The 27,214-nt window shown below is 41.7% G+C and overlaps 1 protein-coding gene and 1 pseudogene across 1 annotated transcript in view; one reads left to right on the top strand and one right to left on the bottom strand.

Moving 5' to 3' along the window:
* ADAM12 (ADAM metallopeptidase domain 12) overlaps positions 1-27,214 on the top strand; it is a 374,618-nt gene that overhangs the window by 85,512 nt on the left and 261,892 nt on the right. The window contains exon 3 of the mRNA XM_021944084.2: positions 20,951-21,024. Coding sequence (XP_021799776.2) covers positions 20,951-21,024 — 74 coding nt within the window. The remainder of the gene's footprint in view (positions 1-20,950; positions 21,025-27,214) is intronic.
* Positions 26,575-27,168, bottom strand: LOC116269520 (annotated as a pseudogene).

Here is a 27,214-nt window from a genome sequence, read left to right on the forward strand (position 1 = left end):
AGATTGCGCCACTGTACTTCAGCCTGGGCAACAGAGTGAGACAGTTGAAAGAAAAGAAAAGAAAAGGGAAGGGAAAGGGAAAGGGAGGAAAGAAAGGAAAGAAAAAAGCTGAATGGTAATAGCAATAAAATACTAGAGAGTAATATGGGTAAATTCAACATGAGCATTCATGTATGTGATTTTTTTAGGGAGGGGAGTCAAGATTGCTTAGTAAAAATTTCATGGCGAGGAAATTGATCCAGGGTTTGGCTCTGCCACGTAGGAGCCAGGTAACCTTGGGCAAGTTGCTGAACTTCTCTGAGTTTTCCTTCTTTGCCTATAAAATGAGTGTCTTCATCTCTGTGGTCCCAGAACTCTGTACAGTGCCTTGCCCATAATAGATGCTCAACAGATTTGTTGAAAAAACGACTGAAAAGAAATGAACGTAGCCAGAAGAAATCTGGGCTATATCCCTAGTGACTGAAGTTCCAGGCAGGCATGCCGAGGCCTGGGGTCATGGAATCTTCTTCCATTTCAAAAATATGTTCCTGGAAATGAAGGCATTGAAAGTGGATATGTGCTGTGTTTAAACTGTTGTAAACTTATTCACTGGGTTCTGTTTACCTCCTCTCTTTCCCATTGTTGTACCATGCATTTAATATTCATTTAGAGGTTCCCACATGTTAACCTTTCCGCTTCATTCCTTCCTACAATCTCCAAGCAGCTGTCAAAAGTAATATTCCTCTCGCCTGAAGAAAAGCCCTTAGTATTTCTTTAATGCAATCTGCTGCTGCTGAATTCTCTCGATTTTTGCTTGTCTGAAAATATCTTTATTTCACCTTTAATGTTAAGGATATTTCATTTTTTAAAGGATATTTCATTTTCAATTTTAATGATACAGAACTTTAGGTGACAGTTGTTTTCTTTAAACTATATAGTATATTCTTTTGTCTTCCGTGATGTCATTTGTCAATTATTATTGCTCTTTTTAACATACTGCATCTTTCTTTTCTTTGTCTCTGTTTTTCAGAAACTTTGCTATGATTCATCTAGGTGTGGCTTTTCTTTTTCATTTATAATACTTAGGATTCATGTTTTTTAAATAAAAGTATGTGACTTGATATCTCTTCCCAATTTTGAAAAATTCTTATTTTCTCTTCAAATATTGCTTCTGCTGTTTTCTCTTACCTCCTTTGCTGGGTCTCTAATTACATATACCTTTCACCATGTCCCATATATCTCTGAAGCTTTTTTCTGAATTTTCCCACCTTTTATCTCTATGCTTTTGTCCTGCATATTTTCTTCAGACCGATTTTTCACTGTACAATTTCTTCCTTCAGCTGTGTTTAAAATGCCATTGAACCTACTCATTGAGTTGTATTCTCCAGTTTTTAGAATTTCCATGTGGCTCTAGTTCTCTGCTGAAATTTCTGTTTTTCAATTTCTTGAACATTTGAAGCGTGGCATTTTAAATGTTAAATTCTGCTTCTGAGTTCCTTTAACTGCATCTCCTATAGGTCAGTTTTTATTGCCTATGGTTTTTTTCTTGTATTTCAGTCTCATCTTCTCAGTGTTCACTTATGCCTGGTTATTTTTGGAGTGTCAGACATTGTATATGGGCAGCTTAAAGACAAATAGAGCCACTAGATGATGTCATCTGGTTGGTGCCTAAGCTAGGGGCACTTGTGATCAGTGACTGAACTGGTCTCAGTCTTTGTGAAGACTGATCTACTTCTCATTCACCCTCTCTCCTTGGGTATAGCATTTTGAGATCCCAACCCAAACCCTGGAATCAGGAGTTATCAATACTGCCTCTTCGCAGGCCCTCATCTCTTGGTTTTGTCTTCCTTGCCCTGTGAGTCTGTGGGAAGTTCTGGTGAGGTTTTTTGGCCTCTCAGCTGCCTCTCCTAATAGCTGTAGATTCCTTGAGTGGGACAGTTACCTCCCCATTCTGGGATCATACCTTCTGTTTTCTTCTCCATCTGGGTCATGGTCCCACAATACTTTATTACTTTGGAAATGCTACATTGCTTTCAAATATCATTTTTGTATATTTTCCCCAGCTTTTCTAGTTGTTTTTGGTGGGAAGTTAGGTCTAAATGACTCAAACTGTCATTACCAGAAGCAAAACCCCTCCATTTGTGTACCATCAGCTTAATGACTGCGGAATATCACATCATGAGGTTCCCATGTTGTTTTGTTGTTTTTCATTCCTGAGACAGGGCCTCGCTCCCTCACCCAGGCTGGAGTGCAGTGGCACATTTCTAGCTCACTGCAGCCTTAAACTCTTGAGCTCAAGTGATCCTCCTGACTTCAACCCCCTGAGTAGCCAAGACTACAGACACATGCCACCATGCCTGGCTAATATATATTTTTAAATTTCTTGTGGAGATGGGTTTTCACTATGTTGCCCAGCCTGGTCTCGAACTGCTGTCCTCAGGTGATCCTCCTGCCTTGGCCTCCCAAAGTGCTGGGTCTCTAATTACATATACCTTTCACCATGTCCCATATATCTCTGAAGCTTTTTTCTGAATTTTCCAGCCTTTTATCTCTTTATGCTTTTGTCCTGAATATTTTCTTCAGACTGATTTTTCACTGTACAATTTCTTCCTTTAGCTGTGTTTAAAATGCCATTGAACCTACTCATTGAGTTGTATTTTCCAGTTTTTAGAATTTCCATGGGGCTCTAGTTCTCTGCTGAAATTTCTATTTTTCAATTTCTTGAACATATGAAGCATGGCATTTTAAATTTTATGTGTTTTTTTTTTTTTTTTTTTTTAACCATTCCCCTGATGTGGACATAGAAGAGGTGTTTTCCGACTTCACTGTGAATTATGCTAAATGTCTTTCTGCTTATATCTGTGCATACTTTTCTAGTTAGTTCCTTTAGATGATTTCTTAGAAGTGGAATTGTTGAATCAAAGCTATGCACATTTTGAAGGAGTAGGAAACCTGTTTCCAGACTGCCTTGTGGAAAGCAGCACTAATTTACACTTTTACCAGCTGTGCATGGGAGCGCCCATTTCTTGACATCTCACCAACACCAGCATCTCATGCTTTAATAAGCCTAGCACAGTCCCGGGCGGCTACCAGCTTGGCTGAAGGACTCCCAGCTTTAAAAGTCCTCAATAGGTTGGAACTGTGTGTCAAAATTCGTAGGATAAGTTGTTAGGTGAAATGAAAAGGGCTGCAGTTAAAACAACCAACCAACAAAAAACTAGCTAAGCAGATTCAGGATAGGGAAACCTGATATAATAGCAGTTCATATTAAAAAGAATGAGGGGTCATTTTAGATGACAAGCAAACGCACTCCTGGACTGGATTTGTAGACCTTGAAGGTACAGATATGGAAACATGGGGTCTCAGTGAACGCTAAATTAGGTGGCTCATATCTGAAATACTCCAACCATGGTTACATTTTAAGAAGTCTGTGGCATGCTTCCAGAGCAGAATATAGAAAGAGGCTGGTCTGTAACCATGTGGCAGGGAAAGCAGCTGAGGGAACAGCGGTGTGTGTCCCTCACAAAAGATGTGTTTGGGGGAAGAAATGAATTTGCATGACTTTGAAAAGGTAGTTCTCGACTACGTTTAAAAATATTTAAAAGCTGGGCATGGTGGCTCACACCTGTAATCCTAGTGCTTTGGGAGGCTGAATGGGGAGGATCGCTTGAAGCCAGAAGTTCAAGACCAGCCTGGGCAGCATAGCAAGACCTTGTCTCTACTAAAAAATTAGTCAGGCGTGGTGGCATGTCCCTGTAGTCCCAGCTACTCAGGAAACTGAGGTGGAAGGATTGCTTGAGCCCAGCAGTTCAAGGTGGCAGTAAGCCATGATTGTACCACTATACTCCAGGCCTGGGCAATAGAACATCTCAAAATAAAAATAAGGAACAGGCAGTTACCTACCAAATATTTCATTTTAAAAATGTTTTGGTGCACATTTCCTGTTGGTCCCCACGCACAGGGATGGACATGAGCCTGCTCTTCTCTCCAGTTACTGCCCTTCATGGACTGTTGCTTGGAATTGGTTGTAGAACTTGGAATTGGTTGTAGCAGAGGGCAGATGCCTGATTCCCTGATTTACCCATGGGGTGTGTGTGTGTGTGTGTGTGTGTGTGTGTGTGTGTGTTTCTGTTGTTCAATACTTTATGACAGTGGTTCATTTTTAGCTTTGATCATCAGAGGAAGAAAGATGGGCTTGCCTTCTGTCTACCTTACATTCCATAATTTTGTTTTATTTTGTTTTTCTTTATTAACAGCTAGCAATAGGACCCCAAAAAGTCCAGGCATACTGGGGGCAAAAGAGTATGCATGGTTTTCATGGTGAAGGATAGAGTGCCCCAGAGTCATTGAGAAGGGATTTATTAACTTTTCTTATTCAGGTAACTATGATTGTCAGTTTGGATGAAATTCTTATGAGTGATTCTTTTTCTCACTTCCAATGGGAGAACAGAGATAAATGTGTGTGTGTGGGGGGGGGTAAGATGTTATGGTTTGCAACAAAATGAAAATTCTATTGCAAGAACAGTAGTATTTTCCTGGATTGCAGGGCAAAAATATATTCTTAGACAAAAGCAGCAGAGGTATGACCAGTACAAATGGCAGTGTGGTGTGATCCTTATTGTCAGTCACATGAAGTGCTTCTTATGTGCCATCCCTGTCCAAGTCATGATAGAAACTATGTCATTTAGTCCTCCCACCTGGCATCTTATGACTTACCCATGAGGGACACTGGACTCAGAAAGGCTGACAATGTCCAAAGCATCACACAGCTAGTAAGTGATGGAGCTTAGATTTGACCCCAGATCTATGTGATTCTAATTTTGGGGGGCAGAGGGAGAGGAGGTTATAATATTTTTTTTAAAAAGAGTTCTAGTTTCTTGTGAAGCTCTGATGGGTTTAATTGACCACTTCCTTTTATTTTCCACTGAGGCTGGATTTTCCATTTGTAAAGAATTAGAAAGGAAACCTTTCATTTATGCTTGATGATCATGTAACAGTTTTTGGACTTCCTTATTCTAGTGCAATTTTAGGTAAGAACCTGCCATATACTTGAGGAGAATACACACAGACACACATACACGCGCACACACACAGGCACATCTACACACAATTTTGTGTATACAAAATATCTCCTAACTAGTAATGCATCAGAAATATTTTCTGAACTATTTTCTCTGAAATCATTACAAATAAAATATTTTTCTGTAGGAGTTCAGGAATCTCTGTATGATATGATATCTCTAGAAAATAGTGGAATTTTGGTTCTTACTGGTTGTAAATAATGTTGGTCAGTTGTAAGTTTTTCACACCCACGTGCTACGTCTGTTAGCTGTCTTGACTCTTCCTCTGTCTTCCTTTTTTTCAAGTCAACATTAGTTTTATAGTCCAAGTAAGTTGATTACCCAGTTTTTTATCATTTAAGTCAGGTCATTCTTAGGAATGGAGCAACCCTTTCCTCTTCCTAGCAGAACAGGGAGGAAACCTGAACAGCCGAGACTGTCGCGGGAGAAATCCTGCAGTTTCCACAGTGACCTCTTAAATGCTGTGACATTTTCACTCCTGTGGTTTGGTTTCGGATGGGACAATCCAGAAAGGTTGAAAATACGCTAAGGTTTTGCTGATCACACACTTGTGATCACTCTAGCCTCATCCTCAGCAAGGACTACATTTTCTATTTTGGTCTGAAATTCGTCTGTGTTAAGGGTGAATTTAAGTACTTTGCCAACGAATCAACAGCCAAAATTCTATTATATTCATTTATTCCGTGTAATGATGACTTTGACTTTGTAGCAAAAATCGAGATTGACATCAGAGTGGACAGCCTGTAGTTAGCACAATGTCAGATTCTGCCCTGTAAGCATTTGATGAAGGCATGAGCACATTTTATGAGGCATTGATACAGTTAATTCAAAAAGGCATTGATTTCATACTTTCTATATACAAAGAAGTAATGCCTGAGGTACATTGATGGGTTTTCAAAGTTTGCTGAGGCCTCAAGAAACTTGAAGCCTAGTGACTGGGCAGTGTTTGTGAGTAAACAGAAATAACCACGTTTCAGGTAAAATGTGGCAGTATGGTTAGAAGAACAGAGACTGGAGAGAAGAGCTCTTCCTGAGCCTTCGTGGAGAGTTTTAAAGGCCAGGGCATCTGAAGGGGACTTATGGAAGATGGGGAGTACTTTAGGAAATAGAAGGAAAGGCAAAAGAAGAAATGGGAGGCCGAGGTGGGCAGGTCACCTGAGGTCAGGAGTTCAAAACCATTCTGGCCAACATGGTGCAACCCTGTCTCTACTAAAAAACAACAAAAGTTGGCCGGGCGTGGTGACACACACCTGTAATCCCAGCTACTCTGGAGGCTGAGGCAGGAGAATCACTTGAACTTGGGAGGCGGAGGTTGCAGTGAGCCAAGATCGCACCACTGCACTCCAGTCTGAGTAAAGAGCGAGACTCCATCTCAAAAAAAAATAAATAAATAAAAATAAATGGGGTGCTCATTCACTTGTTTCATGTGTATCCCACATCATCATCCTTTTGACTTGAGGCCAGGGATTGTGAACTCAATACCTGTAGGGGCCAGGCCAGGGATACAAACCAGTGTAGCTAGCCAGACATAAGACGACAGGTAAGGTTTGCCCCTTGGGCTCTGTATGTGCATCCCATAGGGCAGGTGCAGCTGGGAGAATTGGTGGCTTCTAGTTAGTTTTGGCCAACTGTTACCATGGAAGTAGAAACCCAGGGTTGCCATTTTTTTCCTGATATGTCTCCCCTCCCAGAATCTGCACATCCAGATTTGTCTGAGAATTCTCCTGACACTTAGATGTTAGCAACTTAATCAAATCGACAGCACTGGATGGCGCATACTTTGGGGCCATGCCAGTGACAGCTACAGGCTGAAGGAGACTTGTGGGTTGCTGGCCTGTGAAATTTGGTCAGGCACATGATTCTGCAATGTGGTCCCCAGACCAGCAGCATCAGCATCACCTGGGAACTTGCTAGAAATGCAAATGCTTGGGCCCCACCCAGATCATCTGAATCGGAAGCTTGAGGTGGGCGTGATGAGCTCTGTTGTAATAAGCACTCCGCGTGATTTTGATGCTTGCCCGTGTTTGATATTTTTTATTTTTATTTTTATTTTTTTACTTTTCTAAATGGCTGGAGAAGAAAATCAAAAGAAGAATATTTCATAACACATAAAATGATGTGAAATTCAAATTTTGGTGTACATAAGTAAAGTTTGATTGGAACACAGCCACATTCATTCATGTGGTCTATGACTGCTTTTGCACTGCAGTGGTGGAGTTAAGTGGTCACGACAGGGACTGCATGGCTAACAAAGCTTAATGTATTTATTATCTGTTCCATTACAGAAAATGTGCATCAACCCTGCTCTAGAGCACTGGATGTGATGGAAGGGGAGGAGGCAGGTCAGGGAGTCTGGGATGCTCAGGAACCTTGGCTTTATACCCAACCTTGGCTTTATATATGAAGGGCAGAAGTATTATTTGAGCCCTGCATTAATAAAACAGCTCGGGGAACAAAGTGTAGGACTGGCTGATGAAAGAGTAGCCAGGGGAAAGCTGGAATGAGGGCCATGTGGCTGGAATAGAGGGAATTGTGGAGATACTCCAGAGAAGGAATTGCAAAACTCAGTCACTAATTCAACATTGGAACCGAGAGGAAAAAGAGAGTCAGAAGAGGGTACCAGTGTGGGCCAAAAGGATGATGATGACAATAGGAAAAAGAAGGGGTCACAAGATGAGGAATGCACTTGGGGGAGATGGGAGAAATATGAAATGAGCTGGTGAGTTTTCAACACCATAGCCTTTGAGTTGCCAGGGAGAGATCTGCTGATTGTGGCTTGAGGGGCATTTGCAACGCTTGTGCTGGGCTCAAGAGAGCAGTCAGAGCTGGAGATTTGGAATCGAGCATCTTCTACATAGAGGACCAAGTTTTTCATAAGTATGCCTGGGCTTCATGACTGGCTGATTTTTCTAATGTTTTAACAGAAAAAAAAAAAAAAGCTGAACCCCAATTTTCATCAGCGAAGTATACAGATGGAGGATCTCTCTGTCCCAGAACCAGACTGGGTTGAGATGGAAAGTCATACCCGTAAAGGTTGCAAAGTCCTGCAAGCCTGGTGAAGTGATGGTCTGGTTCACCCGGTGGCTCCAAGGAGCCAAATAGCCAGATGACCCAGAGTCCTTCTCAAGTCCTTCATCTGCTTTTGCCTTGAGTCCTCAGTCCCAGAGCTGCATCCATCACCCCCGAGCCCTGGGATTTCTGGCTCCATCTCCCAACTCCAGTGGAGCTTCTCCTCCAGCCTCAGCGTCCACCTCTGTCCCATTCCTCCCATGCCATCTCCCTCCTGATGCTGAGGCTCTCGTGAATACCCCAAGATACAGCCAGGCAGGCAAGCAAAGGGAAGAGCAGGTGACAGTCTTACTTCAGTTTTTGTATGCAGCCACGAAGTGAGAATTCTCTTTGCAGGATCTTTGTGAGGCTTACAGCGTGCATTTTCATGGTGCAATTTGAATGTGTTTTATAAAAAGTTAGCAATTAGCTGTAATTCTGTTTGTAATAGAAAAACTTGTTTGCATTCGGCCTCACTTAGTACATAGTGACTCGCGGTGCCTCTGTGATCGATAGCAGGATTACTCTTTAAAGGGCTTAGTATATTCTGCTGATGTTTATTTGAAAGACATTACAGTGATGCTTTATAAATGGCTTTTACTCAACATATGAATGGGGTATTTTTCTAGAAGACAGCTTGCATGCAAACAAACTAGCAACTTAAGCTAACTTCCCCTGACTGACAGTTTTGAAATGGTGTTGTAGGAAAATGGTACATGAATGTTTCCAGATATCAAATTAGTTAGATAAATGAACTTTGAATGGGAAGCAAGCTTTCTGGTTAATAAACACAGTGCATGTTGTTCTACCACTGGCTGTGTCTTAGAAGGCACATAGGCCACTCCAAAACCAATGTTCTGTGCTTTTATAATATTTTAATATCCCTGGTTATATCAGTAAGCGTATCTTAGAAAGTATTACCTTAAAACATTCTACACCAAAATGAAGTACATTCACATATTTTGTGCTGCATCTCACAGGTCTTCTAGTACCTTCTATCCCCTTCTATGATTGGTCATACACATATTACATAAGAGCCTCTTCCCATATAGAAGAAGGGTGAAAGCTAACCTGCTTTCAGCTATCAACCCAGGACTGGACCAGTGCCTGGCTCATAAATAGGCCCTCAGTTAATAAATGTATAATATTCCTTTTTGAAAATTTTTTTAAATGTCATTTATTATGCCCATTTTGATCTAACTATAAAAAGCATTAAAAGGGTGCAATTTGGGAAAATAGCAATCAATAATAAGTGAAATGGTATCTTGTCACTGTCATGCTGTGCAGTAGCAGTTTGATTTGTGATTGGATTTCTGTAATAAGCATGCATTTTCATTTTGTCATGCATGATGGTTTCCAAACAGCCTTTTTACCATTTGAATCTCATAGCGATCATCCTAATTATGTCAGTTGTCTAGTGCTGCTATAACAAATCACACCAGTTTAAGTGGCTTAAAATGACACCCATTTATTATCTCACAGTCACAATCTCAAGGTCAGAAACCCAGTGGGCATGGCTGGATTCTCTGCTTCAAATCTCACCAGGTTAAAATCAAAGTGTCCACAGGACTTCCTTCTTGGTAGAGGCTCTGGGGGAGAACCCATTTCCTGCTCCTTGATGCACTGGCGGAATTCACTTCTACGTGGTTTTAGGAACATGGTTCCTATTTTCTTGCTGGTGGTTGAGGGCGGTTCCCAGCTTCTGGAGACACCAGGTTCCTTGGCTCATGGCTCGCTTACGTCACCTTCAGAGTAAGCATGGTGGGTCATGCCCTCTTGTCGCATCTTTCTGACCCCAGTCATGAAAGATTCTCTGCCTTCAGGAACCCTTGTGATTACATTGGGCCCATCTGAATAATCCATGGTGAAGTCCCTGTCCTTAACCTTAACTGCGTCTTCACAGTCCCTTTCACTGAGTAAGGTGACATATGTATACATTCCAAGGCTTAGCACATCTTAGGGGGCTGTCACTTCAATGACCACAATGATAGACAGGAAAAGTGTTGTTATCCCATTTTCCTAGTAAGAAAACTGAGGCCCAGCAGAGTTAAAAGACTGGCCCGCAGTCCATGGCCCACAGCTGCCATCTGACCATAGCCTTCTAGCCTGAGGCCCCTCCTACTATAGCCTCTTAAATGGAAAAATGCTACATTTCCAAAATGAAATAGTTCTTTGTTGCTTAAAATCATTGTTCCTTTGCAGTCAAAAGAGGAGGAATTTCTGCATCTCCATAAATTTTCAACTAAAGATGCTCCTAGAAATTGATCAGGGTGCTCCAAGACCTCCTTCTGGGCGGTCCTAGGATGCTGAAATGAACTGGGTCTTGGAACCCAGCCTAGGCCTTCTTCCCATGACAAGCACACCTCCTCATCAGGCCTGCTTTCCAGTGCAGCTGGCATTGACACTGAATGTTGCAAGGGGCTGGTACCCATGGATGTGGATGCCAGGCACTTGGCACTGGGGCTGTCAGTGGTCCTTATGAGCCCAGGAGGTGTGTGGCTGACAGGAAAGACTCATCCTGGCCTTGGCCTTCTGCCTCCCCGCCTTGGCATCTGATGGTCCTCAGCAGGCAGCCAGGTGCTGGCAGAGATGCCTGGAAGCAGGAGAGGGCACAGGGCAGCAGAGGTCCGAGGAGGTGGTCCCACAGCCTGGCAGGGGTTAGTGTCAGCTGGGGCCGGGTCAGAGGCTGACTTCAGCAACATGATGTCAACACACAGTCCAGCCCTGGGCACCAAGTCACCACATGGTCCTGTCCCCAAGCCATTGGGTCACCACGCAGTCCTATCCCCAAGCCATTGTATCACCACATGGTCCTGTCCCCGGGCCACCGAGTCACCACATGGTCCTTTTCTCTGGCCATGATGTCACCACACAATCTTATTCCTGGGTCACCATGTCACTATATGGTCCTATCCCCGAGCCATCATGTGACCATGTAGTCCTGTCCTCAGGGTTACCATGTCGTCATGCAGTCCTGTGTCCAGGCCATCATGTCACCCTGTGGTCATGTCCTTAGGGGTAACTATATTACCACATGATCCTTTCCCCAGGGCCACCATGTCACCACTTTCCTGTCCCAGGGCCACTATGTCACCATGTGGTCAGGTCCTTAGAGTCACTGTATCACCACATAGTCCTGTCCCTGGGCCACTATGTCACCACACGGTCCTGTCCCTAGGGCCACCACGTCACTGCATGATCCTGTCCTAGGGGCCACCATGTCACCACATGCTCCTGTCCCTAGGGCCACCATGTCACCACACTGTTCTGTCCCTGAGGCCACCACGTCACCACACGGTCCTATCCCCAGACCATCATGTCACCACACCCACCTCCACTCTTTACCTTGTATTTTGCATTGATTCAGATTTTATCAAAAGTCCTGCTGCTGCTGCTCCTCCTGCTGCTGCCGCCCCACCCTGTCTGTCCTATTTTGGATTTTTTTTATCACGAAGATCCAAAGAAACTGAACAGGAGGATGTGGAATCCTCTCCAGAGAGCTGAGGGTGCTGGGGCCCAGCCTGGGAACATGCCTTCGTTGGTCATTTGTATAGTCCCAAGTACAAATGTAAAAAATTCAGCTCACAGGCCAAGCCCTGTCTACTCTCCTCAGAAGAACAGAATGCAAGTCCATTTTCAAAGACCAGGGTTTCTCTGCTCCTTGTACAGGGATCCTTGTACAGCCACTTGTGTCCCACAGGGGACGTTGGCCTCCTAGGGTGAGACAAGCAGGCAGCCCACAGGTCAGAGGGCCCTCTGCTTGTGACAGTGTGTGACAGGCGAGGAGGGTCTGGAGGTCCCTGTTATACCTCCTTAGGGGACCGTTGCAGCTTTGGGGTCTCCTCTCCACCCTCCAGTTAGTGTTCCTCCTGCATCCCCGGCTCCTCCTGCCTGTACCCTTCATCCTACAGAGGCATCTCGGTGGCCCTGCTCCAGGTGTGGGGACTGTAACGTGGAGCACGCTGACAAATTCTTTGTCCTTGGGAAGTTTCTATTGTACCAAGGGAGATAGACTGTAAACAAGTAAAAGAAAACCAACAAATCATCACAAATGAGGAACTTTGCTAGGAAGAGACAGAACGGGGTGTGTGAGAACCAAGAGCCCCCTTAGGAGGTCACCAGGGCTTCTCTGAGGCGGTGATGTCCAGGCCAGTGCCTGGAGGTGAAGCCACACAGAGAGCCCAGGGAAGATGCTTTGGCAGAGAGTCAGCAGCCAGAGGGACCCAGAAGCTTCGGGAGCAAGCGAGTGATGACCTCCAAGTGAGCTGCCAGGTGAGCAGACGCCAGAGCCTTCGCGGCGTGAAGGCTGCAGTTTTATTCTAAGTGCATCAGGTCGCCATTGAAGGGTTTTAAGAAAGGGCATCGCTAAGCTCGGGAATTCTGGAGGAAAGCTAGAGTGGATTTTCTCCAACCTCCCCTCTGTCGTGGATCAGGGGTGATGGAGGGAGATGGTCAAATAAAAGCTGAATTTTAGCTGTGTTAAGTTTGAGAAATCCATGTCATCGTGTTTTCCAGGTTGCTTTCTGATAAGTCATGTTGTCACTTCCCTCTTCCAACCCAACCGTAAGCTTGAGAAAGAAACAGAGTAATGTCGTCTGCTTCAGAATTGGCCATTGTCCTCAGACAGATGCACGCACCTGGTGGACTGTGTCATTCTATAGCGTTCAGATGCACAGAAGCAGACCAGAAGTATTTCAGTGAATAAATAAGGCTTTAAGATGCTCTGGCTATAGCTAAAGTAATCTAAAATGAAAATCTAAAATGTTTGCTACAAACTTGAGGATTAGCAATCATACCAGTAGCAATGGGACAAAGAACTTGAGCTAAGAGCATCACAAGGACCAAAGGTGATGTGATTGTGCCTTTTCCTGCAGGGAGGGAGAAGCGAACTGAAAAACTGAGACTCTATCATGCGACAGAAACACAGTGAGAAGATCCTGTGCTAAAAATAATCCAACATTCTAACACACAAACAACTTCCAACTGCATTGTAAACCTAAGGATAATACGTGCCATCCGCTACATTTTAACAGGTTGTTTGCTAAGGTTAATTATCCATCAGAATAATTGTCAATAACTCATGAATAAACATTATCATTATTTTTGTAATAACAAACAGGCCCCAATCCAGGGACACCCCATTATAATGCTGCAGTGCCTTAATTCCTGACTGTGTTATACTGCAGTTAATTCAATTTTGTCCTCTCTAAATTCCACAGTGCGCATATCTTCCAGGCTGTGGAACTAGCACACTAATATTAAAGTGGTAATCAAGATTGCCTCTAAATATTCATAGCAATAAATGACTCCCTCGTGCCCCATGAATGCCAGGGCTGCAGCCTGAAGCATTTATTTAGTGCCGGAGAGGGATCTAGTTATTTTAGAGTTCCTTTGAATGCAATATTTTAATTTTGTTGTTCTGCTCGAAAAATTAGATCCCTCTGAGCTTCCAGTATTGATGGTTGAGATGAATGACTTTGGCTCTGGCTGACCATGGTCTTTGGAAGGATAACCTCAGAGTTGTGGTGGGAGTGGACTTGGCCATTGACCCCAAATCTTACTTTTTGGATGGTAATTCCCTCCTGCCTGCCAGACCTGCTGCCGTTCCACTGCCACATTAATTCACCCTCAGAATCAGGGCAGATTTTTCTAAGCTGTTGAAAATTTCTTATTCTCTAAAGAGAGAAAAACACCAAGGAGCTGATGCTGTACGACCTCCTGTCCTTCAGGGAAAATAATGAGCACCCTACAACCATGCAAAGCTACATTTATGGACTCCAGGTATTTTGTGTTCATCATGGGTGAAATGATTTAAAGTCAAATTTGGATCAGCCTCCAATGGCACACATTAAAGAAGGGTAGCACAACATGGATAGCACCAAAAAAAAAGAGAAAAGGGATATCAATCTAATCAGCCAATCAATCAATCATCACTTTTTGCACATCTGTTTGTACAGCCAGTTCACTGGGGTGCCCTGGCCAAGTGCATTGTGGGAAACTTCTGAGAGAACACAGGCACCTGGGGGCCCTAGAGGTGGGCCGCTGGGTCCTGACTGCACCCATCTTTGCAGATTTGCCTGGGCTCGCCGTCTCAGGGGGAGTCTGCCAAAAAAGCCTTTCTGTGAGGAAGGCACATGCCTCCTGCGAGCGCATGTGCACTGAGGGTAGAGTGTCTGATAAGTTTTTCCCAATGACAAAGCTTCTCTCCTAGGAGGAAAGAGGGATTTGGGGTATATGCAGTATCAGTCTTGGGGTTCATCTCCCAGTCTTCATGCCCTAATGAGGGAACCTAGATCTCACTCCTGGATGGAATTAGGAGTGAAGTGTAAGTACAAATAGCAAGAGCTATTTCATGAAAAATTCTATAATAAACTGGGACATCAGCCCAGGTCCTATAATACAGTTACACACAAAAGCACGTGTTCATGCACTTGCATGCATGCATACAGGTAAGTAGGGATATCAGTAAATGTCAGTGCCTTATGGTCTAAGAGGCAGTGCAGTAGATAAAAATAAATCGATTCACTTGAACTTTCAAACTTAAAAAGATATTTTCTTATGATTTTGGAGGAAACAGGAAGCTGTTGAACAATGCCATGACTTTTTTTGTCACTTTTGTTGAGGAGAACTTACCTCCAAATTTTAATGCTTCCCTTGCTGCAGAACCCTTTCCTTCTCTCCTGCCCAGCATCCCATAGGAAGTAGTCCCTTTCTCTCTGGAATGTCCATCCGGAGACCTCTGTCCAGTCTCTCAGTCTGTAACCCTTTCTTGGCCAACACCTACCAGCTCCTCTTACCTGCTGGCTCCCTCCCCTCCAGCCTGTATTCTCCCCTGGCCTTCGGCCACTCTCGGCCTGCACAGTCTCTAGTCTTGGGTCACACCCTTAACCCTACCTGCTTTTTCCAGTCTGCCATTGAGCCCCGAATGCTGCAGAAGACAGACAAGTGTGTATGGGTGAATAAGAAATAAAAAAACCCCAATGAAGAGAGTAAGAGAGCATCCTTTCTCCAAGGAGGACAAATCAAAATGAACAAATAAAATTCACACCCAGAGATACAATGGTCACACTGCCAAACATGGAAGAGAAAAGGTCACAAAAGCAGCTGGAGAGAAGAGATGGGTCACCTGTCCAAGGAGGCTGAGGACTGACTTCTCAGCAACAAGAATGGAAACCAAGTCATCCGTGACGATTCAAGCCTGTAGTCCCAGCTACTTGAGAGGCTGAGGCAGGAGGATTTCTTGAGGATAGGAGTTTGAGACCAGCCTGGGTAACATAGTGGGGCCTCATTTTTATTAAAAAGAGATAGAAACAGAAGACAGTGGAGCAATCCTAGGGTGCTGAGATAGTGGAGGTGAGAAGACTCACCTTGCCAAACATCAGGACTCAGAGTAAAGCTGTAGTAATTAACACAGGGTGGCATTGGTGCATGGACAGACAATGAGACACATGGCATTAGCTCAGAAACGGCTCTCTACATGCTGCTACAGATACAGGGGAAGGATAGGTTTTTTTTGTTTGTTGGTTGGTTGGTTTGTTTGAGATGGAGTCTTGCTCTGTCACCCACGCTGGAATGCAGTGATGCGATCTCAGCTCACTGCAATCTCCGCCTCCCAGATTCAATTGATTCTCCTGCCTCAGCCTCCCGAGTAGCTGGGATTGCAGGAGCACACCGCCATACCCAGCTAATTTTTGTATTTTTAGTGGAGACAGGGTTTCACCATATTGGCCAGGCTGGTCTCGAAGGCCAGACCTCAGGTGATCCCCCCAACATCGGCCTCCCAAAGTGCTGGGATTACAGGAATGAGCCACCGTGCCCAGTCAGGAAGGACTTTTAACAAATGGTGCTGGAACAATTGGTTAATCACATTTTCTCTAAAGTAGAGTTAGACTCCTACTGTGTACTAGACACAAGAATCAAGTCTGGATGGGACTTAAATGTGAAAGGCAAAATTATGAAACATTTAGAAGATAACGCAGTCTGCTCTTTGATCTTGGAGTAGGGAAGGATTTCTCAAATGAGGCACAAAGACTTTAAACCATGAAGGATTTTATTAAAATTAAGGCATTCTGTTCATGAGAACACATTCAAGAGGATGAAAAGACAAAACCCAAACTGGGAGAAGGTATTTGTCACCCATTGAACAGAGAAAAGCATCTACAGATTCAAAATGACAAGAGAAAGGGAGGAGGAAGAAACCAGGAAAGAAAATGGTCAGAAAACATGAGCAAGTATTTCACCGGAGAAGAAAATCAAATGTTCCGTAAACATAAGCAAAGGTGCTCTGTCTCGCTACTGAGGAGGGAGGCATAAAGGAAAACCCCGGTGAGCTGCAGTTGCACAGTCAGCAGACTGGGGCTGCCTGCCTTTTTAAATTTTTGCCAGATATTCATGAGGCTATGGAATGAGGGAAACATTTATAACCCATTTGTACTTTGGAAAACAATATAAAGATCTCTGGTAAAGTCAAACATGTGCAAACTACACCACCCAGAGTTTCCATCCCAGATTAGCCAGGGAAACTCATATCTGTCCAGCAAGGCAGAGGTCCTCAACCCCTGTAGCCTAGGAACCCAGCCACACAGCAGGAGGTGAGGTGAGCTGCAGGCGGAGAAGCTACATATGTATTTACAGCCACTCCCCACCGCTCGCATCACTGCCTGAGCTCCGCCTCCCGTCAGATTAGCGGAGGCACTGGGTTCTCGTAGAAGCACAAACCCTATTGTGAACTGTGTACGTGAGGGATCTAGGTTGAGGGTTCCTTATGAGAATCTAATGCCTGATGATCTGTCACTGTCTTCTGTCTCCCCCAAATGGAACCATCTCGTTGCAGAAAAATAATCTCAGGGCTCTCACTGATGCTACATTATAGTGAGTTGTGTTTCATTATATATTACAATGTAATGGCAATAGAAATAAAGTACACAGTAAGTAATAATAATGTGTTTGAATCATCCCGAAACCATCCCCCACCCCCAGCCCCAGTTCCCTGGAAAAATTGTCTTCCACAAAATCGGCCCCTGGTGCCAAAAATGTTGGGGACTGCTGTAGTAGGGGACATGTACACAAGAACATGCATAACAGCATTGTAAGAGCAAAAAGAGGAGTGGACAGAAAGAACGCCAAAGTCCACCTGTAGGAGAAAGGACTTACACATTGTTTTTACAATAGAATACTATATAGCAATGAAAATATATGAACTACAGCTATAAACAACCATATGTATAAATCTAATAGATATGAGATTAAGTAAAAGAAACCAGTCCAGTCATAGAAGAATGGACAAAGTATGAGGCCATTTTTATAAGGTTCAAAACTGGGTAAAACTAAACAGTGTATTGCTTAGGAATATGTACATTAGAAATAAAACTGTAGAAGAAATCAAGATAATGATTAATAGAAACTTCAGCATAATGGTTACCTCTGATTGCGAATAAGGGAAATGTAATAATGAATTTAGCATGAGGAGGTGTATGAGATGAATTGCCTCTCCCTTCCCCCCAGCAAATTCCTATATTGATATCCTAATCCCAGTACCTTAGAGTGTGACTGTATTTGGAGAAAGACCCTTTAAAAAGGCAATTAAAGTAAAATGAGGTCATATGTGTGGCCCCTAATCTGTTATGGCTGGTGTCCTTTTAAGAAGAGATCAGGACACAGACATACAAAAGGCCATCTGTGGACACAGTAAGAAGGCAACTGTCTCAAAGCTAAGGAAAGAGGCCTCAGAAGAAACCAAACCTGCCAATGCCTTCATCTTGGACATCTAGCTCCAAAGCTATAAGAAGATAAACTTCTGTTGTTTAAGCCACACGGTCTCTGGTATGTGTTATGACAGCCCCACCAAACTAGTATAGGAGGCTTCTAAGATTATAGAAATAGTCTCTTTTTCAGTTGGGTAGTAGGTGCCCTGGTGTTTATTTTACTGTTGTTTTCCAAATTGTACTTATACATTTTATATACTCTTGGATGTACTTTCCCACTTAAAAAAAAAATAGAACAACAATTACTGCCAAAACATTTCTGGCCCGTTGATTAGCATTTAATTGATTTATTCAGCAAGTGCATTTCTTTAAGCATTCAATAAAAGACACAGTTCCATTAGGGTAATCAATATATCATTTTTAAGAAAAGGAATGCCATATTTTACCAGTACTACTCCATCATCTCCAATAGGTAACAATCAAAAGAAAATGGAATGAATACATGCTTTTAAGAAGTCTAAGGCAATTAGTGGTCTTAAATTAAAATAGCTGTCTGTTCTTCCTCTCTATTGATTTCTCCTTTACTAGTCATACCTCAACTAATGTACATAAAGATCTTCCCTGAAGGAAAATATATTCTTCTGCAAGATGTTGACACTGGACTCTCATAACACTTCTAGTACTTTATGTGGAATTACTACAAATGTTAATGCTTAAACTACCTCAATTCCTTGGGGGAAAAGGGATGTTGCAAATAATATATTTTTATTCACATATAAAATTGTCTGGATTTCCATTTAAGGTATGTGATCTGTGCATTGATATCTTAGGCAAAGACAATTTGTAACTAAAGTAACTAAGTTATGTATATATACATACATATGAAACATGTAGTTATACACACACATGTATACATACGTATGGTGTTTGGGCACATTTTGACAGAATATTGAGAACGTATTTTGTTCTAATATTTTGTAAATATAATTAATAATCTTGTTTTTCACACATATAATTAATGAGTACATATTGCAAACCCTGGAGAGAACATTATAGAAACATTCATGGTTCAGCCCGGGTGTCAGCAAGTACAGGTAAATATGCAAGAGTCCCTGTGATGGACTCCAAAGCAAATACCTGTAAGGGCATAAGAACACTTTGACGGCCTACACTAAAAAGAAATGGTGTATGCTTCTTGGCATGTAGGATCAAATAGTAAGATTAATTTCCAAATTTGAGTAAACACTCAGAAATGCATACAGTTCTTATAAACACCAGACAGTATCAAAATATATAAATTCGGTGTGTTTTTGTAGTCTTTTGCTAGAGTAAGTCCATCAAAAACAAGGCCTGTGTAAACCCAGAAAACATACGTGAGAATTTCCCATATCTGGAAATTCACCAATTTAACTCTTAAGTTTAAGTAACTACATAAAATAACATCATCCTTCAATGAAAATGGAGAAAGAACCTCCTTGAAGCTCATAAGAAAAAAACCCTTGGGTTTGTACCTATTTTTATCTCCTGAAGGCCCTGAAATTTAAAATAATCTATTCCTCAGGCAAGCAATTGGATGATGTAAGTTTTAGGTCTTTGTCACCGACTCAGAGCTGTCCAATAGAACATTCCATGATGATAGAAATGCTTTTATATCTATGCTGTCCCACAGTGGTGGCCACCTGCCACACTGAGTTATTGATTCTTGAAATGTACCCAGTATGACTGTGAACTAATTTTTAAATTTCATTTCATTTTAATTAACTTAAATAGCCATACACAGCTAATGGCTACCATGGGAGACACAGAAAGACTACCAGAAGATGTGCAAAGGGCTGCCCTAAAAATAAAGCAAATGATGTTTCAGCCTTTCTGATTCTAACCCAGTTATGTGGCCTTAGTTAAGGCATGTTTCGCCTTTTTTCCCAAAACTCACGTGACCTTCAGTTGTTGTGGGTTTTCTTTAAATTCTGTTTCATTTTAACTAACTATTTTCATGTTGGATATTTGGAACCCACAGACCATTTCATCTTAAAGTGTAGTGGCATGTGGTTAATTAAGTCATGGTATAGCTGAAACATTATACATACTGTGAAAAGATCTTTTGAGCTCTGGAGTTATAAGACCAACTTTCAAATATGAAATATTAGAAAACTATGTCTAAACTTCTCATTCTCTTAGCTTTTATACAAGCATAGTACTGAAATAACTGACAAAGCAAAGGCAGACAAAGTCAACATAACTGAAGGAAGCACTAATTGAATGTGGCGGTGATCATGTCTCAGCAAGACTGAGTCCCCATGTTCCGCACTCATGCGGTGCTGACCAGGAAGAATGAGGTCTCCTTGAGTTTGTGGTGCCTGTCCCGACCCAACTCTCCCTCCACTCTTGTCTTCTTTTTTTTTTTTTTTTTTTTTTGAGACGAAGTTTCGCTCTTGTTGCCCAGGCTGGAGTGCGGTGGCGCGATCTTGGCTCACTACAACCTCCGCCTCCCAGGTTCAAGCGATTCTCCTGCTTCAACCCCCTGAGTAGCTGGGATTACAGGGGTGTGACACCGCATCAGGCTAATTTTTTGTATTTTTAGTAGAGATGGGGTTTCACCATATTGGCCATGCTGGTCTTGAACTTCTGACCTCAGGTGATCCACTCCCCCATCGGCCTCCCAAAGGGCTGGGATTACAGGCTTGTTTTCTTTTTTTGAGACAGGGTCTCACTCTGTCACCCAGGCTGGAGTGCAGTAGCGTGACCATAGCTCACTGCAGCCCGAACTCCTGGGCTCAAGTGATCCTCTCGTCTCAGTCACCCAAGTAGCTAGGACCTCAGGCACAAACTACCACACCTGGCTAATATTCTGATTTGTTTTTTAATTTTTGTTTTTTTGTAGAGACAGGATCTCACTATGTTGCCCACCTAAGCTGGTCTCAAACTCCTGGACTCAAGCAATCCTCCAGTGTCTGGCCTTCACTGCTCTTTTTAAGCTGCAAGAAACCTTAGTTTATACGCCGTGTTGTGATGGCATTTGGCTCTTTCTTAGGTTGACCGCATTTATTCCCACAATTGACTACTCCTGTGGGTCTTATTCAGCTATTTGCAAGTCAAAGCCAAGTGTTTTTCAACTGACTTTTCTTGTTTGTCTTTCAGAATCATCCAGAAGTGCTGAATATTCAAATACAACTGGAAAGCAAAGAACTGATCATAAATCTGGAAAGAAATGAGTAAGTTAATTCTTGTTTATTGCTTGATGGGAGAAAGTTAAGGCACCATGGACAGAAAAGTGCTCTGTGATTTATGCTGGGGTTTAGAAAACAAGAATGAGATGCGTGGATTTGTAATCCAAATTTGGATTTGAGGTGAGAATTAACTTTAAAAAATTATCTAATGGAAAAATAATTTTATCACTCTGTAAAGGAACTTTATAACTCAACACTATTTTTTCATAGTTCTGATGTTGTATTTTTTTCAGAGCCTGGTTGTTCAAAGATTTAACTTAAGCATCCCTGTACTGTTCAAATAACAGAGTTTCATAATTAATTGACTTTTGACAACTCCTGGATTGTATTAGGGGAAACAGCTTCAAACTGATAGAAATTATCTTCTCCCTGAGAAATACCAAGAGTTTATTTTATCTTTCAAAGCTTATCTCCAGTGGTTTGGACTATTTCTTTCATCTTCTTATTTTTAAAAATTGGTCCTTTTATGGAAAAATTATATAAATTTCCAGAAAGTGGCATTATGGCTTCTTCTGGGCCACTTGGATACGATTATATATTTTGTGTGCCTTGCTAGCAGAAAACTTTGTCTGCCTCCAACCATAAGTAAAACAACTCATTTTCTTATTCTTTATACCCTGGCTATCCCCACAGATTCCTCAGATTTAAAGGACTCCTTAATATTCTATTTCATTTGTACCATAAAAGAAGAACTTATTAGTTCTTCTAATAAGACAGAAGTCAATTTTCCAAGTCCTGCTTGGTCAAAATAGCAGTTTCTGTCTTCCAAAAGTACTGGTTCCTGTTCCTCACCCATCAGCAGGATGCTGATTTTTTCTGAAACAAGAGTAAATGAGTTCTGTCAGGGACGTGGAGTCCCAGAACCTGACTCAATATCGTCCTCTAAACAAGTCAGATCATTTACTTGTGTTGGTGCTTTGAGTTGAGCGTTTTAAGCAAGTCAGATGAAAGACACAGTCAATCAACAGCCAGCCCGAATGTTCAGTATCTAATGCCAAAATACATAAAAATGTATATAAAATCACACTACCTGCTCCCTGGGATCCGCAACCTGCCTCTTTGTATTTTTTTCTTATATGCTTACTGCTCACCATTAAATGGATCAGAAGCTTTGGAAACAAGAACTGAGGTGTTTTTAGCTTTTCTTGTGACTTGATCTTAAAATAGAGGTTCAGGCACATATATTATATAATCAGGAATCTGAAGAGAAAACTGTATATTGCTTTTGATCCATCTCCCTTAGCAAAGTACATATTTTCATACTCTATTTCTTTACATAAGAATATCGAGGGGCACACATTTTTGTACATTTTTAGGTATGGTTTTGAAAATATCTCAGTGGAAGAAGCTAGGCATTCCCTGAAAGATCAAAAGAATATAAGCCTTCTGGTGGTGATGCATTTTCTCCATAGGGTTCTGTGGTGGGCAGCTGGATTTAGGAGTGTTCTTTATTGCACCTGCTCCCATTGTTAGACTGTTGGAAGAAACGTGGTGCACAGTATGAGGAGAGGTAATCCTGAATGTTTTATGGAGCATTACAACTGCAGGTAGAGAAGCAAAAATCGACCTCATAAAAACCATAAGTTGTTTTTACTATGAAAATAATATACATACCCAGTGAAGAAAACTGAACATTATAGGTGGGAAAGGAACAAATAACCCTAAATTTTTTTTAAAAAGTACTTTTACCACCAAACACAATCCTGTTTAAGATTCTGGTGAATTATATAGATGGGTTTTTTTTTTTTCTTATAAATAAGCCTTTGCTTCTTTTCTTTCTTAGTTGATATCATAGTCTATATGCAATTTGATATCCTACTACTTCATTTAGCTTCATAATGGACATATATTTCCATAGAGAAATAATTTCTTAGAGCCCATCTGGTTCTCTGAGTTTGTAAAGTGACTTAATAGCCTTATCCACGGTTCCCTCTGAAAATGATTTACCTTCCATTACCGCAGATACTATAATACATGTTCATTGCTAGATAGTAGCTAATTTGTATAAGTATCATTTTAAAAGGTGACTTAATTTGCTGCCTTTCAATTCTGAGTCTTTCACGAGATAATCTCAAAATTATAAAAGTTGAAAACATAAAACTATCTCTTTTTAATTTATTCCTCTTTTTGCAACCTCACTGTCAGACTGCATTTTCAAAAATATATAGAAAATGTTTCATATGTTCCTATGATATTCTATCATTTTAATTGTATTACTTGTACCAATTTTAGAAATTCCATTATATTAAAAGTAACATTTTCATAATAAGAGGGGGCCAATATTACTATTTTACCGATGCATTACCAAAAATACTTCAGTGTAACAATTTTTTTGCAAAAGGTTACATATCTATTCCGAATTAACTATACCTTGGATGCAATGAATACTAAAAACAAAAAAAAAAAATTCAAGTAGGCTGAAATGGTTGTGCACTACCAGCATGTAAGGCTGTTAGACGCTAAAGGCAATCAATCATTTAGTATATAATAGAATTTTTAATTTACTTAGCCATTGGCCCAATAGATTCAAGTCAGAGAGTTTTTACAAATGAAACTATAAGAAACCAGAGATAAAAACATAAGCAGAGGCCATTTACATGTTTAACAATGAGTACAATAAAGGCCCTGACCAATCAGGATGAACAGCCGACCAATCTGACCAATCAGAAGGCAGGCTGGTCAGTACACCGCTCCAACACCTTCAGCCGCCACAGAGTCAGCCCTGTGCTTAAAGATGTTTTACCTAAAAGTACGTCAATAGGAGACTGATTCAATAATCAGCTATGAAACAGGATACCATCCAATAGTTTTAAATGATGAGACTTTTATTATAAAAAATTTATGGTATAATCAATGTAACTAGCATGTTAGAAAATAGTTGTTTCTGCTAGTGTTTATTTTTAAAAAATGAAAATAGTTTACATAGTATTCAATTTTTATTTTAAAATTATACACATGACATGTATCTCTGAGTAGGAAGATTATAGAAGATATTTACTTTCTTTATTGTATTAATGTTTCACAAAATAAAATATTTTAAAATTAGGAAAAAACATTTTTCTTTTGAAGGAAAAAAAAAACCTATCTTAAAAACTTGATAATGGTTGAAAAGAAGAATGCTAACGTATCTATTATTCCTAAAAAGAAAATGATAAAGGTTATTCTGAAAGGCCTCTGGAAGGCCTCTGGTGACTTTTAAAGAGCAAAATAATACCTACTCATTGAATATTGGGTCTTTAAATATCCAGAAGTTTGCTGTAATTGGAAAACCTGCTTAGAAACCACAACCTAAATTAAAGCGGTCCTATTCCCTTAAATCTGTAGCTAATGCTGAGAGTCATCTAATTAACCCTACTCAAAATGCTTCTGTGGTAAACCAATTCTTCATGGCACAGGGCTGGATTTTTATTAAATAGTTTTTCAGGGAATCTCTTTTATTTGCCTTCTAACATCCCTAATTTATGAAAAGACTGGATGCTGTTCACTTAAAATCTGTATTTGTATAGCTGTAATTGAATGTTTAAAGAAACACAAAGCTTCCCTTGAGAGCATTTTTCACAATATTGCTGTCTGCCTATGGACCTGCAGAAACCGGGTTGATAACTTTTCTAACTCTGCTAGATCCCCGTGGACTCTCAGGCCATCCCTTACACAGGTATTCTGTGAAACTATATCTTTGATCAAAATGTTTTATTGGACAGGCTGGCCAGCTTCAACATCAGTTTTTCCAGTTTAGGATAATGAAGAGCGATGGCGGTAGATCATGTTCCCTGCATCTCTCAATCCCAGCATGCCTTCAAACTCTGTTCCCATCACTGATTGAAGGCAGTTGCCATGGGAAGTCCATAGCCCTCTGAATTTATGTTTGGGGTATCTCTGGGATAGAATAACTTCAGCACTGACTTATTTTGTCTAAAACGATTCCAGACATCTCTTACGGGGCAACTTTAATTAGTAGTCACTCTAAAACAATAACAGAAAGGGCATTTTAAAATGGCCAAACATGGGTATAAATATTTGGAAAGGCATTTATCTTAGATCATCTCTCAGAATATCATGATACAGAATGGAGCAACGTAACCAGTGTGGAGATGGCATTAGATGGTTTGGTTGGCTGAATCACCATCCAGAGGACATTAGGCCGTTGTTCCCATTGACCCAACCCATGTTGAAGAGGGGGACTGAGGTTGCTGCCGATGGCCTTAGGGCTGTGTGCATGGCCTTGTCCTGGCCCACAGTTTCGTGGGCCATCGCGATGAAGACATAAAAGGTGCTCTGATCACATTTCCTGGCAGTGCAGAGCTGGGGGACATAACTGTGCTTGGCATGGCAAAATCTGGATTATGAGGATTTCAGCAGTTTGGATCAATGGGCCAAAACTAACAAGATGAGATTTAATGGGGATAAATGTAAAATCCTACACTTGGGTTAATAAAAAAATAAACATTGCAAGTTCAGAAGGAAATTTGTTAGTAGTTCTTGTGAATGAGACCTGCATACTCAAAAGACGCCCCTGGGGCAACGTGGCTGCTAAAAAGGTGACTGCTGCCTGAGCGTGTGGGGGTATACATGGTGGGTCCTAGACAGGGGAGGTCATCCCTCTGCTACACAGGGCGGGGCACAGTCAAAACCCTGCATCCTTCACTGTTCCTAGCCTGACATCAGAGAGCCACCTGCTGCTTTACTCTCATTTCCACCATTGGATGTTCCTTTCCTTTCCTCCTCCACCAACCATGACATCCTTACAGTGAGGGGTAGGGTCTTAATATCCTCCCTGACCACCTCCCACACAGCGTGGCTCATCATAGGCACTCGATAAGCACTTCTCAAATGAGTGGAGAGCCTGGACAACCTGGACCAAGCTGGAAGTGAGTTCCCAGGAGGTCGAAGGTCACCTAGGTGGGGTGAGGAACAATTCAAGGAGAAAAGCTTCCAGAAAGGAACACATGATTTGGAGTTAGGAGCCCAGGCTTTGAAAGCAGCTCCTAACAGCAAGCTGCTGATGTTCTCTCCACTTCCTTCATGGCCTCAAGCGATCTGCCCACCTTGGTCTCCTTGTTTGCAAAATGGAATAAGCATCTGTGTCCAGTCAGCGAGGGAGGATTAGAGCTCATGTTAATTTTGATGATCAAGTTTGAATGACTCAATAACATTTCTCTGTGGATCCAGCAATCTTAATTATTTTACCTAATTATATTATGTTTTGTTTCAGAGTTTCTAAATTAATGGAAATCAGGTTATGCCTACTCTTTACCTCTAAGTCTTGGTGATGGCCAAGCATCTCAATGCTCACAAGACTTGGAACAGATGTGCCGGGCTGGTCCTTTGGGATCCAGCTGCTGTAGGGTTCTTACCTTTACAATCTTGACATGTCCAGGGATTGGACTTTTAAAATCTTTGAGTGTAGAGTGCAATTCCTTCTTTTTTCCTTCTCTTGTGGAAGAAACCTAGACTGTTTCCCCGCTCCCCGCCCACCACCTTTTTTTTTTTTTTTTAAAAAAAAGAGAAGTTAAACTTATTTGCACTGTCCAAACATCAGTCAATATACTGGGCAGACCAGCGGAAGCCCTTGCCACAGCCCTGTTGTTGTACACACTGAACATGAACAATTCCTTGGAGAAGGCATTTGGCTCCTTCAGGGTCACAGTTCCCTTTCCTGTGGTCTGTTCATAAAGACCAAATGGCGGACAGAGTTTTTCTTCACTGATTGTGCCTGTTCTGTCCAGTTTCTGTTAAGATAAGGACTGGCACATTAGATATTCTTTCATCAGTCATTAAAGCATTGAGCTCCACTTTGGATTCCAGGATCTGAGGACAATCTGCACAGTCCCCGAGAAAGGCAATCCCATTTATTGCTAGGAGATCGCTGTTCCAAACCCCGTGTGCCTGCTCACACCCCAGAAGATGAAAAGTTGTAAAAGTCATGCCAGCAGCTGTCAGCTCTGCTGATGTCAGAGGTCGCGTTGGAGCCTCTTGGCCTAGTCCACCATCTTTGAGCATGTGAGGAAGAATAGTTTCATCCACATTGTCCCAACCCAAGAGAACAAGTTTTCTAGATTTCTTGTAGAGTCCTAGGAACTGGAGCACACTGTGGAAGCTGTTGTAGATCCACTCACAGATGAAAGACATTATTAATGCTGACCATGGCCTGAGGGGTTCCTTTGGAGGCAGCATG

Source organism: Papio anubis, chromosome 11 (genome assembly GCF_008728515.1).
Source record: "Papio anubis isolate 15944 chromosome 11, Panubis1.0, whole genome shotgun sequence".
Lineage (NCBI taxonomy): Eukaryota > Metazoa > Chordata > Mammalia > Primates > Cercopithecidae > Papio > Papio anubis.